The 16,906-nt window shown below is 39.3% G+C and overlaps 1 protein-coding gene across 2 annotated transcripts in view; it reads right to left on the minus strand.

Annotated features, from left to right (window-relative positions):
* aasdh (aminoadipate-semialdehyde dehydrogenase) overlaps positions 1-7,626 on the minus strand; it is a 40,227-nt gene extending 32,601 nt beyond the window's left edge. For both annotated transcript variants that reach the window (XM_041198909.1, XM_041198926.1), the window contains exons 1-2: positions 7,170-7,626; positions 2,395-2,515 (exon numbers count right to left, since the gene is read on the minus strand). In XM_041198909.1, coding sequence (XP_041054843.1) covers positions 2,395-2,515; positions 7,170-7,489 — 441 coding nt within the window. In that variant the 5' untranslated portion in view covers positions 7,490-7,626. The remainder of the gene's footprint in view (positions 1-2,394; positions 2,516-7,169) is intronic.
* Between the last annotated feature and the right edge of the window lie 9,280 nt (positions 7,627-16,906).

The raw sequence follows: 16,906 nt of genomic DNA on the forward strand, positions 1-16,906 counted from the left end.
TCAGCCATGACTGAATGACGGAGCAGACTCGATGGGCTGAATGGCCTAATTTCTGCTCTATGTCTTATGGTCTTATGACAGAATGGGAAATGAAATTTAATGAATTAAATGAATCTATTAATAAGTTAGTATCAGTAATAGTGACTATGAAAATGTTGAGGATTGTCAGAAAATCACATCTGGCTCACTAATGCCCTTTTATGGAATAAAATCTGCTGTTCTTATCTGTCCTGTCCTCGGCACATTTGTGATACCGCACACAGCAACGTGACTGGATTATAACTGCCCTCTGAAATAACTTGGCAAGACAATACTATTCAAGAAGGTGCTTCACCACCACCTTTTGAAGAGCAAATGTATACGAGCAATAAATGCTGGCCTTGCCAGCAATGCACACATCCTGTGAATGAATTTAAAAAAAAGTTTATCATGTCCTGAAATAAATATGGTCATTGTGTAGTATGCATCAATAAGGCAAACCAGTTTAACTAAAGAGGTTTACAGCACAGAAGGCTGTCACTTGGTCGATCTTTTGTGAGTTCTTTCCTAGCTCAATCCAAAATTATCCCATTACTCTGCTTTCGCTCAACAGAATTGTATTTTGCTCTGCTTGAAACATTTCAACAATATTCCAACAACCCTGTGTGACGAAATGTATCCCTCTGTGCAGACATTTCTTCTAAGCTCTCTTCTCATTCTTAGTGAGAAAAAAGACATGTCTAAGCTTTTTGTCTTGCACTCATCAGGACACTCGCAGGAATATCAATATAAGTGAGGGGAGAACAACAATTTATTCTGTATGTGAAGAAAGTGCTGATTGATTGGCAAGTGGTGTTGCCATGGAGAATGCACCACTGATGGTGACTGATAGTTAACTGCCAAGCATTGTTTGAAACTTAAACCAGACAGCTTGACCCTGATTTCTCAGGGCAATGCCTTGACCAATGAATCAGCGAATGGCTGTCACTTATTTTGTTTAGCTGAAACAGCTGCAGTGTATGTACATGTTCTTTCTGTCTGCAAAGAACAGGGCCTTGTGTATCATATAGCTTCCAGTACTCGCAAATGCGCCACATCACAAGCCCGCCTGACAATCTTAAATTGGTTATCAGTGTCATTCCCAAAAACTGGCGGATTGTATCAAAGGCCATGTCCCAGCCGCTGTTTTCATCGGGCAGGGTACAGATTGTACCCAACCAGCCCTTGCTTGCAAAATTCAAAACGCTGTGTCCAACATTCGATGTGATTTCGCGATTGGACAATATCTGCTGAATAACCCTCGATGGGCTAAGAATTACGTTGACAACCAATTTAAGATTATCAGTCAGCTCGCAAGGTGGCACATTTGCGTGTATTGGAAGCTACATATATTAATACATAGGGCCCTGTTCTTTGCAGATAGAAAGCACACATACATACACCGTGTCTGTTTCAGCTAAACAAAATGAGTGACAGCTATTCACTGACTCATTCCTCAGGGCAATGCCTTGACCAATCAGGGTCAAGCTGCCTGGTTTAAATTTCAAACAATGCTTTGCAATTAACTGTCAGTCAGCATTAATGGTGCATTATCCATGGCAATGCCACTTGCCAGCCAATCATCACTCTCTTCACATATAGTATAAATTGGTGTTTCCCCCCGCAATATATTTGTATTCTTGCAAGTTTCCTGATGACTGTAAGATGAAAAGCTTAGACATGTCTCTTTTTTCAGCAATACTCAAGTTCTGAACTACCAAATGATTATCTTAGTGAGAATTTTAAACAAATGATCCACTGTTAATCTTTATACCATTTAGATTAAATGGTATAAAAACAAAAAGTGCTGGAAATGCTCAGCAGGTCTGGCAGCATCGGTGAAGAAAGAAACAAAGTTAACATTTCAAGATGAATATAACTCTTCTTCAGAACTAGAGGAAATGTTTTCTCCTTATCAAAATCCCTCACAGCTTTTTTGAAAAAACTTGAACTAAATCTCATCTTTAGCTTCTCTTACAGAAGTCTGGGGTCAACTGACATTTTTAAAAGGAAGCTGCAAGGGAAGTGGGGGGAGTGGTTACTTAGCAATATTAGCATGGTTTGATCTTTCATGAGGATAAGAATCAACAGGTGGAAAGGAAGGGAAAGTCATGATAAAATAATTAATCATGGACTCTTAACAGAGCGGGTTTGATAGGTTGTAAGTAAAAATCAAACCGTCATGAATTTATTTTATTACCCAAACATTACTGCATTTAAATAAATATTTGAATTAATATATTTTAAAACTGAAAAAATGAATGTTAGTGCAATATCATCTATTAATTTAAAAATATAGACATACATAAAAATGTCACGCTTGCACTTTTTAATGAATGTTATTTGTTGATATCTTTTTATAGCTCAGTAACTCACCTGTATCATATCTTCCTGAATAAGGATATACTTCAACTTACACCTTTGAATAAAATATGCTGATAAGCGAGGTGAACTTTCTGGATCAATTGGGCAAAAAGCTGCCCCAACTTGAAGAATTCTGAAAGTGTGCAGAAACAGTAGTATTAAATATTATTTCCAAAATAAGAATCATCATTTACATTTCAGTATAATAAACAGAAGGCAGAAACTATAAATCACCTACTCTTCCTAAGATCCTTACCCACTGTTTAAATGTGGCTTTTCCTCCTCATACTTAAGATATTGAAACCCATGGGATTGAAAGCACAGTGGCAGCATGGAAACAAAAATTGGATAAGGGATAGAGAACAAAGATTAGTGGTGAATGTTTGCTTAACTGATCGAAGGGAGTATACACTGGTGGCCCCCAGGAGCTGGTATTGAGGCCAATTTGGACTTGGGTTTAAATGGCATGATTTCAAGGTTGGCAGATGACACAAAGCTTGGAAATGTATTCTACAGTGAGATATATAGTAGTCTACTTCAGGAGAGCATAACCAGACTGCTGAAATAAGCAGACACGTGGCAGGTCAACTGCAGAAAACTGTGTTGATGCATTTCAGAAGGAAAAATGAAAGAGAGGGAATAAAAATTAAATGGTGCAATTCTAAAGGATGAACAGAAGATGATAGATATTGGGGTTCACATATCTTGGAAGTTGGCAGCACAAGTTGATGAGGCCACTGAAAAAATATACGGAATCCTTGGCTTTTCAATAGTGTACAAAAGCAAGGGTTTTTTTTATTCATTCATGGGATGTGGGTTTCGCTGGTTGGGCCAACATTTATTGCCCATCCCTAGTTGCCCTTGAGAAGGTGGTGGTGAGCTGTTTTCTTAAACCGCCATAGTCCATGTGGTGTACATACACTTATAGTGCTGTTAGGAAGGGAGTTCCGGGATTTTGACCCAGTGATAATGAAGGAACAGCGATATATTTCCAAGTCAGGATGGTGAGTGACTTGGAGGGGAACTTCCAGATGGTGGTGTTCCCATCTATCTGCTGCCCTTGTCCTTCTAGATTGTACTGGATGTGTATAGTTAAATCTCAAGACATCATTGGTTATGTGTCAACTAGCATGTCCAATTCTGTGCACCACACTTCAGGAAAGATATCCAGGGCTTGGACAGAGCTCATAGATTTACCAGACAAGTACCAGGGATGAGGGACTTCAGACTAGACACTCCCTCACCCTAGGAAAAAACTTTTGTGTCTATTCTATCAAATATTTTAAACACGTTAATTAAACACTGTGCCTCCTCTCAACACAAGATGGTCACCTAAACCCATCTATGCATGCGCATTGCTCCGCACATGCACAGACATCAGGCATCACACACCTGCCAGTACCCTCTGCATATGCGTCAATGATATCACCATGCACATACACCATCTGCCTGTTTCCGAGCCACTTCTAGGAAAAAATTTCTTATGATTAACTCTGCATAAGCTGCATTTACATGCAGCAATGGTCTTTTTTATGTTATTTAACTTTGATGGGCTTCACCCTTCCTTGAGGCAGTTGTGTGCTACATGGAAATGAGCTCCACAGATCAGGATTAGGGATAGGCACTAAGTGCTGGCCTAGACAGCGATACCCCCATCCCATGAACAAATAAAAAACCTAGAACCTGTCCTCATAATTTAACACTTTAAAGCATCAGTTTCATTTTGATAAATCTACACTGTACAATCTTGAAGACCAGCTGTCTCCTGGCCAAGGCTCAATGTAACTAAAGCATTACTTTGTCCCCTTTGCATTAGGATCCTTAAGCTTTTATTACTTTTTGTACCAGTCAGCAGGTTTTAGGGATTTGCATACCTGGACACTCAATTTATTTTCTCCTCCAATTCCAGTCTCTACTTATAAGTTCAATCCTTTCTTGTTGAACAGAACTGAAAGTTTTTACTATTTACCTTGCTTTATATATTTAAATATGCATCCCATTTGACAAAATCCCACCATAAATTTGGCAGGCGTATATCAGAAAAGCCAGAAATTATGACAAGAGATTGGATATGCTGAAGGGCGAGCCTAGTATCAGAATTTCTCTGGGGTCTTGTAAAGAGTGGAGATTCTGCCTTTTCTAACTATATGACTACAACCAATGGACATCCTGTTTACAAAATGGCTTCACGTTCCTGCTGGGGAAATGTTAAAATTTGTACAAAGGTTTAGAGGGAGCAGAATTCTTAAAATGCATCCAAGAGAGCTTTTTAAACTAGTACGTAGAAGGTGCTACAAGAGAGGGGACGGTCCTGGACTTAATTTTAGGGAATGAAGCCGGGCAAGTGGTAGAGGTATCAGTGGGTGAGCGTGTTGCAGATAGTAATCATAACTCGGTTAAATTCAAGGTTGTTATGGAAAAGGACAAGGATGGGCCAGAATTCAGAGTTCTAAATTGGGGGAAGGTCAATTTTAATAAGATCAGATATGATGTGGCCAGAGTGCATTGGGAACAGCTACTTTTAGATAAATCTGCATCAGAGCAGTGGGACTCAAATAGGGAGAGTACAGGGCCAATATATTCCAGTAAAGACAAAGGGTGGGACCAACAAATCCAGGGGACCTTGGATGTCGAGGGATGTACAGGATTGGATAGAGAGAAAAAGGTTTATGGCAGATACTGAGGGCTCAAAACAGCAGAAGCCCTAGGGGAGTATATAATGTGTAGGGGGGAACTTAAAAAGGAAATTAGGAGAGTAAAAAGGGGGCATGAAAAAGCATTGTCAGGTAAAATAAAGGAAAATCCAAAATTATTTTACAACTACATTAAGAGTAAGAGGATAACTAGGGAAAGAGTAGGGCCCATTTAGGGCCATAGCGGTAATTTGTGTGGAGCTGGAAGATGTAGGTAGGGTTCTAAATGAATACTTTGTGTCGGTGTTCGCAAGTGAGAGGGATGACGTGGATATGGAAATCAGGCAGGACTGTGATATAATTAAAGAAATTAGCATAGAAAGTGAGGAGGTTCTAAGTGGTCTGGCAGGGTTAAAAGTGGATAAATCTCCAGGCCCGGATGAAATGTATCCCAGGCTGTTGAGTGAGGCAAGGGAGGAGATAGCAGGGGCGCTGGCAATAATTTTCAATACCTCTCTGGCCACAGGAGAGGTGCCAGAGGACTACCAATGTGGTACTGATAGTCAAGAAGGGATGAAGGGATAAACCAGGGAACTACAGGCCAGTCAGTCTAACCTCAGTGTGGGGAAACTATTGGGAGCAATTCTGAGGAACAGAATTAATCTACGCTTGGAAAGGCAGGGATTAATCAAGGGCAGTCATTATGATTTTGTTAAGGGGAGGTGATGTCTGACCAATTTGATTAAATTTTTCAAAGCCGTGACCAGTTGTGTAGATGAGGGCAATGCATTTGATGTAGTCTACTCGGACTGCAGCAAGGCTTTTGATAAGGTCCCGCATGGGAGACTGATAATGAAGGTAAGAACTAATGGGATCCAAGGCAATTTGGAAAATTGGATCCAGAATTGGCTGAGTGGCAGGAAGCAGAGGTTGATGGTTGAGGAGTGTTTTTGTGACTGGATGCCTGTGTCCAGTGGGGTTCCATAAGGATCAGTGTTGGGTGCCCCCTTGTTGTTTGTGGTATATATAAACGATTTAGACTTGAATGTAGGAGGGTTGATCAGTAAGTTTGCGGATGACACGAAAATTGATCGGGTGATAAATAGTGAGGAGGATAGCCTTAGATTACAGGAGAATATAGATGGGCTAGTCAAGTGGGCTGATCAGTGGCAAGTAGAATTTAATCAGGATAAGTGTGAGGTGATGCACTTGGGCAGGACAAACAAGGCACAGGAATACACGATGTATGGTAGGACCCTGGGAAGTACCGAGGATCAGAAAGAACTTGATGTGCATGTCCACCGGTCCCTTAAGGGAGCGGGACAGGTAGATAAGGTAATTAAGAAGGCATATAGGATACTTATCTTTATTAGCCCAGGCATAGAATATAAGAGCAGGGAGGTTATGATGGAACTGTATAAAATGTTGGTCAGGCCACAGCTAGAGTTTTGCATGCAGTTCTGGAATCCGTATTATAGGAAGGATGTGATTGCACTAGAGAGAGTGCAGAGGAGATTTACCAGGATGTTGCCTGGGCTGGAAGTTTTAGTTGAGAAGAGATTGGATAGACTGGAGTTATTTTCCCTGGAGCAGAGGAGATTGAGAGGGGACATGGTTGAGGTGTATAAAATTATGAAGGGCATAGATAAGGTAGACAGGAAGGAACATTTCTCTTTAGTGGAGGGATCAATAACCAGGGGGCATAGATTTAAGGTAAAGGACAGGAGGTTTAGAGGGGATGTGAGGAAGAATTTTTTCACCCAGAGTGGGGTGGGAATTTGGAACTCACTGCCTGAAAGGGTGGTAGAGGCAGAAACCCTCATAACATTTAAGAAGTATTTGGATGTGCATTTGCAATGCCATGGCATACAAGGCCATGGCCCTAGTGCTGGAAAATGGGATTAGAACAGTTAGGTACTTGTTTGGCCGGCGCAGATTCGATGAGCCGGAGGGCCTTTTTCTGAACTGTAGACTTCTATGACTCTATGCACTGGCATTCTGCACGTTATATTGATGGTGATATGCAAGGCTACTCGTTTCGATGACATGGATTCCAGGATTTTTCCCGGATGGCATCCCATGAAAATCGCACATTGATGATGGATAAGTGATTGGGAGTAGAGGGGCAGCATCAAAGAACTAAGTAGGATTTACCCTAAGATCCAGCTGGGCAAGTTTACTGAAGGCTGGCAGTATAATCCAATCACATAGCCATGGTTAATACCGCAGTGCAAATGGAGTAATTGCTGCAGCGTATTGCCCAGAGAGGTAATCTGGCTGTAGCTGTAACACAATGAGCCTCCTTCCGCCTCGCTCTCCCAGCACACCGCCGGCCTCGCGCCATGCACTGCGGCTGCGCGCAACACCAGCTCGTGCAAGCGGCCCGCGGCTGCACACTCCTCCTCCTTCGGTAGCATCCGACCGCAGGCCCTGGCTTCTTCATCCGCTATATCCGCCGCTGCTTTAGACATCATTGAATGGACGCCAGGGTGACAGGGACACGCTTGTCACTAACACACATTATGCAGTACCGCAAACACAAACTCTGGGTAGCATCGGCCACCATCTCCTCAGTTTGGTGATTACCGGAAACAAGTCATGATGTCAGCTCCTTCCGCCTTCAGGAGCATGCGCAGTGGCAGGCGCACATGCGGCAGTTCCACGCCACGTTTGCTGGATTGGGTGTGCGCAATTGGAAGGTATACATTGCTGTGTATAGTGGGGGCAAAACTGATTGCTTCCATCGTTATTACAGTAATTGACAACAACTTCTGCCGTCCATATATCTTCGGCTAAATGTGAAATCCATCCAATATTGGGAGTATTCTATAGGCTTTCAATTAGTGGAATAGATTGTCACAAAACTATAATAATTTTCATATTACTGTGGTTTATTGTGAAGTAGGTTTATGGGTGTGAGTGTAGATGGTTCTGTCTGTGATTTAATTAGAGTCAGGCCACAAACTTGAAATTATCAAAAGTTAGGGATAAAAGGCATTTTAAATGCTACTGAGTAAACATGGATGAGGTCTTAGCATATAATGTGTGAAGGAAATTTGCATTTTTAGATACATGAAAGGGCTGTTTGGGTTTCAAAGGGATGGTAGGATGTTTACAACTAACAAGATAAATAGAGCTAGGTTATTGTGTTTATTTTTCTCAAAAGGTACTGACCATATTGACAACATGAAAGATTTTTATATTATGGGAAAAGTTCCAAAGACACATACAACAATGGAATTTACAGATTAAAGAGAGAGAAACATCTATAACGAGGAATGAAAGGCTATGTTGGGGCCATATAAGAACTAGTGTGTAAAATAGCCTTGGGGAAGCCTCCAGCCATGTTTGTAAAGGTCTGCTGTGCCCAGTAACTAAAGATGGAGAAAAGCTTTTGGAATTCCACTGTTGGGTGGGTGCTGTGGTAAATGTGCTGGCTTGCAATTTAAATTTAAAACCTATTTTGGACTGTTGCCTTAAAGGAGGGGTGTAGATGGGTGTTAGTTTAATTAGGAATTTTGGGATGTGTTATAAGTAACCGTAATCTTATGTATGTGTTTACAATATTTTCTTTTGTTAATAAATGTTTTAATTTTGTTTTAAAAATCTCAAGGTGTTAGTGGACTCATTACCTCTGAATTCAGTTAGTCTTCTTGTAATAAATACAAATTGGAAAATCGTTGTGATGGCATGGTCAAGTTTCCCTTGTGGATTTGGTCTGTCTGGCACACATCACCTGCCATTTCATAACAAAATTGGGGGCTCTTTGAAATTACTTGATTGGTTTGGAGTTGGTGAATCTTAAGACTATGAATACAGGAAGAAAATTAAACTCAGGAGTTGGTGTTGAGGGATTTTAAAGTGGTGAGACTGCAAAAATGTCTTTATTCATAGCTAAAACTTTTCTGGGAGTAGGTGACGTAACTGGTTTACATAAAGTATCTAAGGATAAGTTAGCAGAAGTGGCAGATAAGTTGCAATTGAGGTTAACTGTAGGAGCAAAGAAAGCAGACATAATTGAAGTGATAGCACAGCATTTGAAATTTGAAGGGGTACCTTACACTAGTGAGTCACATCTGGAGGTAGTGAGACTTCAGTTACAAATGAAGAAGCTTGAACATGAACAAGCAATGGAAATGAAAAATGAAGGAAAAGGAAAGTGAAAGGACATTTCAAAGGGAGCAAGCAGAAAGGCAGAAGAGAGAAAGAAAACAGGTAAGGGAATTGGCACCGAAAAAATAAGCAATGGAGAAAAGAGAGAGGGAGAGAGAATATCAGTCTAAAAAACTGGAAGTTAAAAAATAGAGATCTCCGATGCTGATGGAGGCTCTGACATGGAAATGATCACTTCCAATCTAAAGCCCAGTGGGGAGATGTTTAAATTTGTATAAGCTCTTCCGAAGTTTGAGGAAAAGGAGGGAGAGGCATTCTTTATTTCATTTGAGAAGATAGCTAAGCAGATGAAATGGCCACAAGAAACCTGGATTTTGCTTTTACAGTCTAGGTTGGTAGGTAGAGCTCATGAGGTTTATTATTCACTGTCAGAAGTAGTATCGGTAGATTATGATGCAGTAAAAAAGGCTATTTTGAGTGCTTATGAGTTAATTCCTGAGGCATACAGATGGAAATTTAGGAATAAAAGGAAATAGCTGGTCAAACTTATGTTGAGTTTGAGAGTAAAACAAAGTAATTTTGACCAGCGGATACAGACATTAAAGGTAGACACAACATATGCAACTCTTGGAGAAGTCATTCTTTTAGAAGAATTAAGATTCAATTTCTTCATTAGTGAGAACTCGTGGATGAACAGAGAATTAAACGGCAAGGCAAGCAGCAGAGATAACTAATTATGAATTAGTTCATAGATCAAAACCTTTTCTCATTAAATCAGAGAAGGATAGAAAGTGGGAAGGTGAAAGGAAGGTCAGTAGTCAAGGAATAGTAACAGCTGGAAATTCTCAGGAATTTTTTCTTCAGATTGAAAAGGAAGGTGCTGAGGGTAGAAATGACGCTGTAAAACTGAGGTGTTTTCATTGTAATTAGGCTGGGCACACGAAGTCAATGTGTTGGAGGTTACAGGGAAAATCTATTGCAGTAGTTTGAATGCAGGAAAGTTCTGGAAATAAGAGTACTGTAGATTCTGAGGTCCAGGCACAGGAAAGCTAGTAGTTTGTGTACAGGTAGAGCAGGTGATGAAGGCGAAGGCAAATAAGGGGGCAAAAGCTCGTTTTGTTGCTGGGGATAAAGTATTAGTTTTAATAACAGTATTGGGTGAACCATTAAAGGCAAGGTTTAGTGGACCTTACAGAATTGAAAAGAAACTACATGCAGTAAATTATTTAATGAATACTCCAGATTGAAGCAGAGGGTGTGTCATGTAAATATGCTTAAAAAGTACTTTGACAGGGAAGATGACCAAAAGGAGGTATTAGTGGTGGTATATAAAAGGAAGGGGGTAGAAATTAAAGATTCTGAAATTGATTTTCCTCTAATCAAATTGGATAATGAGGGGGTACTTAAAAATTTTAATGTATTATTGAGTTACCTTCCAGACAAATGTCAAAATGATTTGGAGAAGTTATTGCAGTCACACAAAGCTATTTGTGGGAATAAGCTGGGGAGGACAAATTTAGCTACACCTGATGTACATGTGGGTGATGCAGTTTCAATAAGGCAAATCCTTATAGATTAAGTTCAGCAAAATGATAAGTACAGGAAAAAAATCAAATTCATGCTTCAAAATATCATTGTCTAGTTGCAGTAGCTAGAGTTCACCTTTTGTGATGGTACCAAAGCCGGATGCAACACTGTGTGGGGATTATCAAAAAGTGAATGCAATGACGAAAGCAGATTCATATCCTATTCCACATTTGAAGATTGCATTGAGAAAGTGGGACAATCAAAGTTTATCACAAAGATTGACTTGCTGAGAGGATATTGGCGTTATCGGAGAGACCAAAGGAGATGTCGGCTTTTGTAATGCCATACGTACTATATTAGTTTAAAGTTATGTCATTTGTTATGAAGAATGCACCAGCGACATTTCAAAGACTGACAAAGTAATTTCAGGACTGAGCAATTGTGCTGTTTATATTGATGACTTGACAGTTTTCAATCAAACGTGGGAGGAGCATTTAAAACATGTGAAAGAACTGTTTAATTGACTGCAAGAAACTAATTTGGTGGCAAACTTGACTAACAGTGAGTTTGCAAAAGCACAAGTTACATATCTAGGCCGTACCATTGGACATGGTAAGGTGACTCAGAGATGTGAAAGTAAAAGCCATAAAGAATTTCCCCATACCTACAACAAAATGGGAAATTTTGAGAATTCTAGACATAAGTGGATTACCAAATTTTAGCAGTGTGGTTGCTCCATTGACTGAATTATTAAAGAACAATAAGTTTCAATGGACACAGGAGTGTCAGAATGCATTAGACACTTAAAAACTGTATTGAATACGACACCAGTTTTGCCAGTACCTAATTACGCCAAGCAATTTAAATTGGCAGTTGATACAAGTGATGCAGACATTGGTGCTGTACTGTTGCAAGAAGGTAAAACTGGAATTGAGAAACTGATAGGATAATTTTCATAAAAGCTGAATGTACATCAGAGAAGATATTCAACCATCAAAAAAGAGATCTTGGGTCTGGTGTTAGCATTGAGGTTTATGTTGCAAGCAATTCTTCAGAAACAATTGTTTATACAGACCACAATTCATTAAAATTTCTGGACAAATTTTGAGACAGAAGTGCAAGACTATTCAGATGAAGTTTATTACTGCAACTGTTTAGGTTATACATGTGGCTGGAGAAGAAAATTTAATTGCAGATGCATTGTCGAGAATTTAAAGCTCAAGGGAAACTGGACATTTAAAACCTGGGCATTGAACTGAAATGACCTCTTGATACAAAGGAATTGTATATATTGCTATGGTAATGCATGTACCTGGTAATGTCATAGTTTGTTTATATAGATAACTATAGTGAGTAACGTAAGATGGGTTGAGAAAATGAAGCTGTCTTTTAAAATTGACAGTTCATTTTTCCATAAGAATGGAGGTGTCACAAAACTATAATTTTCATATTACTCTGGTTTATTGTAAAGTAGGTTTATGGATGTGAGTGTAGATGGTTCTGTGTGGTTTAATTAAATTAGAGTCAGATAGGCTGCAAGCTTGAAATTAACAGAAGTTAGGGATAAGATGCATTTGAAATGCTAATGAGTAAACATGGATGAGGTCTTAGAATGTAAGGTGTTAAGGAAATTTGCATTTTTAGATGTGAAGGAGTTTGTGTTTCAGAGATGGTAGGATGTTTACAACTAACAAGATAAATAGGGCAAATTTATTATGTTTATTTTTCCCAAAAGATACTGACCACATTGGCAACATGAAAAATTTTTATATTATGGGAAAAGTAAGGTTCCAAAGACATATAGAACAATGGAACTTGCAGATTAAAGAGAGAGAAACATATATAATGAGGAATGAAAGGCTATGTTAGGGCCCATATAAGAACTAAAAAGGAGTATGTAAAATAGCCTTGTTTGCAAAAGTCTACTTGTCCAGTAACTGAAGTTGGAAAAAAGCCTTTAGAATTCCACTGTTGAGTAGGTGCTGTGGTAAACGTGCTGCCTTGCTATTTAAATTTAAAGTCTATTTTGGACTATTGCCTTAAGTGGGGTGTGTAGTCGAGTGTCAGTTTAATTGGGAATTTGGGGATTTATTATATTAAGTAACTAATTTTATGTGCTTGAAATCTTTTATTTTAATTGTTTTAAATTAGTTTTCAAAATTGTAAAGGTGTTAGTGGACTCGTTACTTCTGAATTCAGTGCCAATATCTTCTCATATTAAATACAAATTGCAAAATCATTGTGATGGCATGGCCAGGTTTCCCTTGTGGATTTTGTCTGTCTGGCACACATCATCTGCCATGTCATAACAAGATGTAGAGGAACAAATGTGTCCATCAGAAAGGAGTTAAAAACTATAGAGTAACGATAACAGGAGACTTCATCCACATATAGATTGCGATAATAGTAGTATAAAAGGCAGAAAAGGAGAAAGTTTCCTAACACTGGCTCAGTCTTAACTAGAGTATTAAAAAAAAACTGGTTCAGCCTCAACTGGAATAGTGTGTCCGGTTCTGGGCACCACATTTTAGGAAGGATGCTTCACTGCTGACTGTAAAATCAAGGCCATAACTTTATTAAATTTCCATACAAAGCTAGTCAGGACCAAACTTGAAGACTGACAAAAAGCCTAGCTACTTACCACCCCATCAGCCTAGTTCTCAATCATGCAACACCAAGACAAAGGCCACTCAACTTGACCACTTTTCTTTCCATCCTCCTTGTCTATGGCTGTTCACCATGTCAATAGTATTATGGAATGCTATTTATTTCCTAGCTACGGCTCAGTTGGTAACACTCACGGCTGATTCAGAAGGATTTAGGTCCAAAAATCTAGGCTGCCAATTCAAAGAAGTATTGAGGGAGCGCTGCACATTGGAGGTGCTTTCTTTCACAATACTTATTAAACCAAGGTCCTAAAAGATTCCAGAACACTATTTCTTAGAGTTATGCCTAATATCCTGACCAATATTTGTCCCTTGGTCATCACAAAGTTATCTAGTCATTATCATATTGTTGTTTGTGGGATCTTGCTTTGAATAAACAGTGACAATTCAAAAGTGTCTCATTGGCTGCAAAGCAGTTTTGGATTTCTGTGGTTGCATAAGTTGCTATATAAATGTAATTTCTATTTTGGATAGGCACAGTTCAACCAACACTAGAAGTTTGATAACACCCAGGACAAAACAATCCACCATGATTGTTTAAACTGATGGAGCCAATCACTCCCTTCACCACTGGCAGACTGTTTGCTGTGTAATATCTACAGACTGTCCTGCAGCAAGCTGTTATGCCTTTTTTAAGCATGCCCAAACCTGCAGCCTACACTTAAAAACAAGATGCACAGGAACACCATCTCCAAGTCACACACCATCCTGGCTTGGACATATAGGCCAGGATTTCCTGATTGGCGAGCAGGGGGCAGAGCCCGTTTGCTGACGTGTGGGATGACATGGAGCGGAACTCCATGTCACCCTGCCCCATTTCAATTTAAGTCGGCGGGGGCTCAACTGAATCAGCTGTGTGCCCGCTGACCTGTCAATGGCCTCAGGCCATTGACAAAATAATTAATGTAATTAGCGGACCTGCATGTCCAACTTTAAGGTTGGCGGGTAGATCAGGAGCCCTGGCGGGCATTGGAAAAAGTAAGAAACCTCATCCGCGGGTGGGATGAGCTTTCATGTATGTTAATAAATTTTTAATAAAATTGAAAGCGATGGACATGTCCCAATTGTCACACGAGGGAACATGTCAGGGAATTTTTTTTTTCTGTTTTCAATATTTTTTAAATGGATAGCCGATCTCCCAACAGTGTCATGGGAACCCTTCACAATATGGACTGCAGAGGTTCAAAAACAAAAGTGGCTCACCACGTTCTCAAAGGCAACTAGGGATGGTCTCATTCTAAGAATTTTTATGAATATTTGTAGCTGCCCACTTGATGTGAGAGCACAAGGAGTCCCAAAACTGCAACTTTATGTTCAACACAATATATTAATAAACAAAGCATGTTTTATGATAAATGCTGATTCTTTAATATAAAATTTCAAGACGTACACCCAATTACACATTTCTTGTATTAAAATCAATTTGATATTATACAGATACAGTGCCTCAAAATGGGCAACCTTGAGATCGATGCTGTGCCGGATTTCGAGTCAGGCAGTCCAGGTCAAGCTAGGTCAGGTGGGGTCAAGAGTCACTCAGAGCACGGGAATAGACTGGTGCACAAGCAGCAAAGGGGAAAACCAGTCAGGCACCCACACAGTGCCAATGCTAGCCAAATTGTCCAGGTAAATTATTTATTTTACTCAATTAAAATTGAAGCCTGGCACATTCTAAAACTGTCCAGTTTTGGAACAACTCCGGTTTACGGCCAGCTGAATTTTAGATACTACTGTATTCAATAGAACCTGGAAATCCAAATGGTTTTGGAATTTTATACTCTAAGAAACATTTGCCCATGGAAAAAAGCAAACTTGTATTAATTATCATGTCTTTAAACCAAATTTCACAAGATGTCTTAACACAGTTCACATTTAAAATAAACAGCTAGAGAAAATACTGAAACTTGATGCATTTTGCATGGTAAATGTTTTCATTTATGAAATATAATGTAAAAAACAATATCATGAACTAGAACTCCAATACTTCCATCCTAGAACCTGGCATCAAACTGAATTAAATCTCCAATGACCAAAACAGATTCCAGATAAAAATAAACTTCCTTTTATACAAGAACCTTTTGCAATCTCAGATCATCTCAAAGCATTTCACAGCCAAAGAGTTACTCTGAAGTGTAGCAATTTTATCATGTGAGCAAATGTGGCAGCTAATTTACCCACAGCAATGCCCTACAAATAAAAAGCGAGATAAATTATCAGTTCTTTTTTTGTTATTGGTTGAAGAAAACTGAAGTGCTAATTTAGATATAAAAAAACTACAGATGATGCAAACTTAAGTGTTACACATGCAAATGTAAATAAATTATTTTTCCTTCGCTGACCTGTGTATTTTGAACACATTGGCAGAGATTTTGCAGAATGATTAGCATTGCCATCATTACGCCTCTGAAACATACAGCAACTTCTAAAGTCTGCACGTGTACAGTTAAAACGGGGCAATCCAGAAGTTGCTGTCAGTGATTCGACCCTTCTCCTTAGGATGTGCTGTCGAAGTCCAATTCTAAATCAATAAATTGTCAAGAACTTCCACCTTAATGCTACTAGTGTAAAAACTTTTGAAAAAGTTACGTCTGTTGAATGAGGTGTAACTTGGTTTTTAAACAGCTAGCTTCATAATTACTTCTGAACAACTTCACTGGCCACGAAAAACTAATTTTATTCCGGACTCCCAAACTTCACTATGAAAATTTTTCCATATTTTTAACAAACAATGATATATTTAAAGTTTATGTCCTAATCTGTTTTCCTGTAAAATGATATTAAAAAGTGATGGATAATCAGTATAATGCCAAATAAAGAGACATGCTGAAGCTTTTCATCTTGCACACATCAAGCCAATTCACAAGAATACCAACTGTAAAGGGAACAATTTAGACTGCATGAGAAGTATGCATTGATTGATTGGCAAGTAGACTCTGATAGGTTGAGGCATTGCCATCGAGACTGCACCAAGGAACAGTTAACTGCCAACCTTTTGTTTAAATTCAAACCAGGCAGGTCGAATCTGATTGGTCAAGACATTGCCCTGGGGTATGAACCAGGGAATGACTGTTCCCCAAGATTGGTTCAGTTGAAAAAGCGCAAAGCATTGACATGCTCCTTCTGTCTGCCAAGGACAAGGCCCTAAATGTGAATAGATATAACTGCTAACATGTGTAAGTAAACTACATTGCGAGCCTGAATCTTAAATTGGTTGTCAGTGTACTTTTTAGCTCAATCAGGATTTTTTAGCAAGTGCTGTCCAATTGCAGAATCACATCTAATGTTGGACACAAGTTTTACAAGCATGGGCTGGTTGGGTACAGTCAGTACTTTGCTGCAAACAATCAAAGGGACATGCTGTTTGATACGATTCGCCAGTCATTGGGATGTACAGCCTACATACCTGGCATCACACTGGCACTGAAATTCATATACATTACTCACTTGTGTGATAGGCAGAACATCATTTTCGCTTGACAGCAGCATCCTTTTAAGGGAGAATACCACTCGTTGCTACTGCCTACTAGCAGCATGAAATGGCTAGCTTCAGCTGTTGCTCAACTTTTTGAGACACCTTACATTTCC

Source organism: Carcharodon carcharias, chromosome 1, assembly GCF_017639515.1.
Source record: "Carcharodon carcharias isolate sCarCar2 chromosome 1, sCarCar2.pri, whole genome shotgun sequence".
In the NCBI taxonomy this organism is placed as follows: Eukaryota; Metazoa; Chordata; class Chondrichthyes; order Lamniformes; family Lamnidae; genus Carcharodon; species Carcharodon carcharias.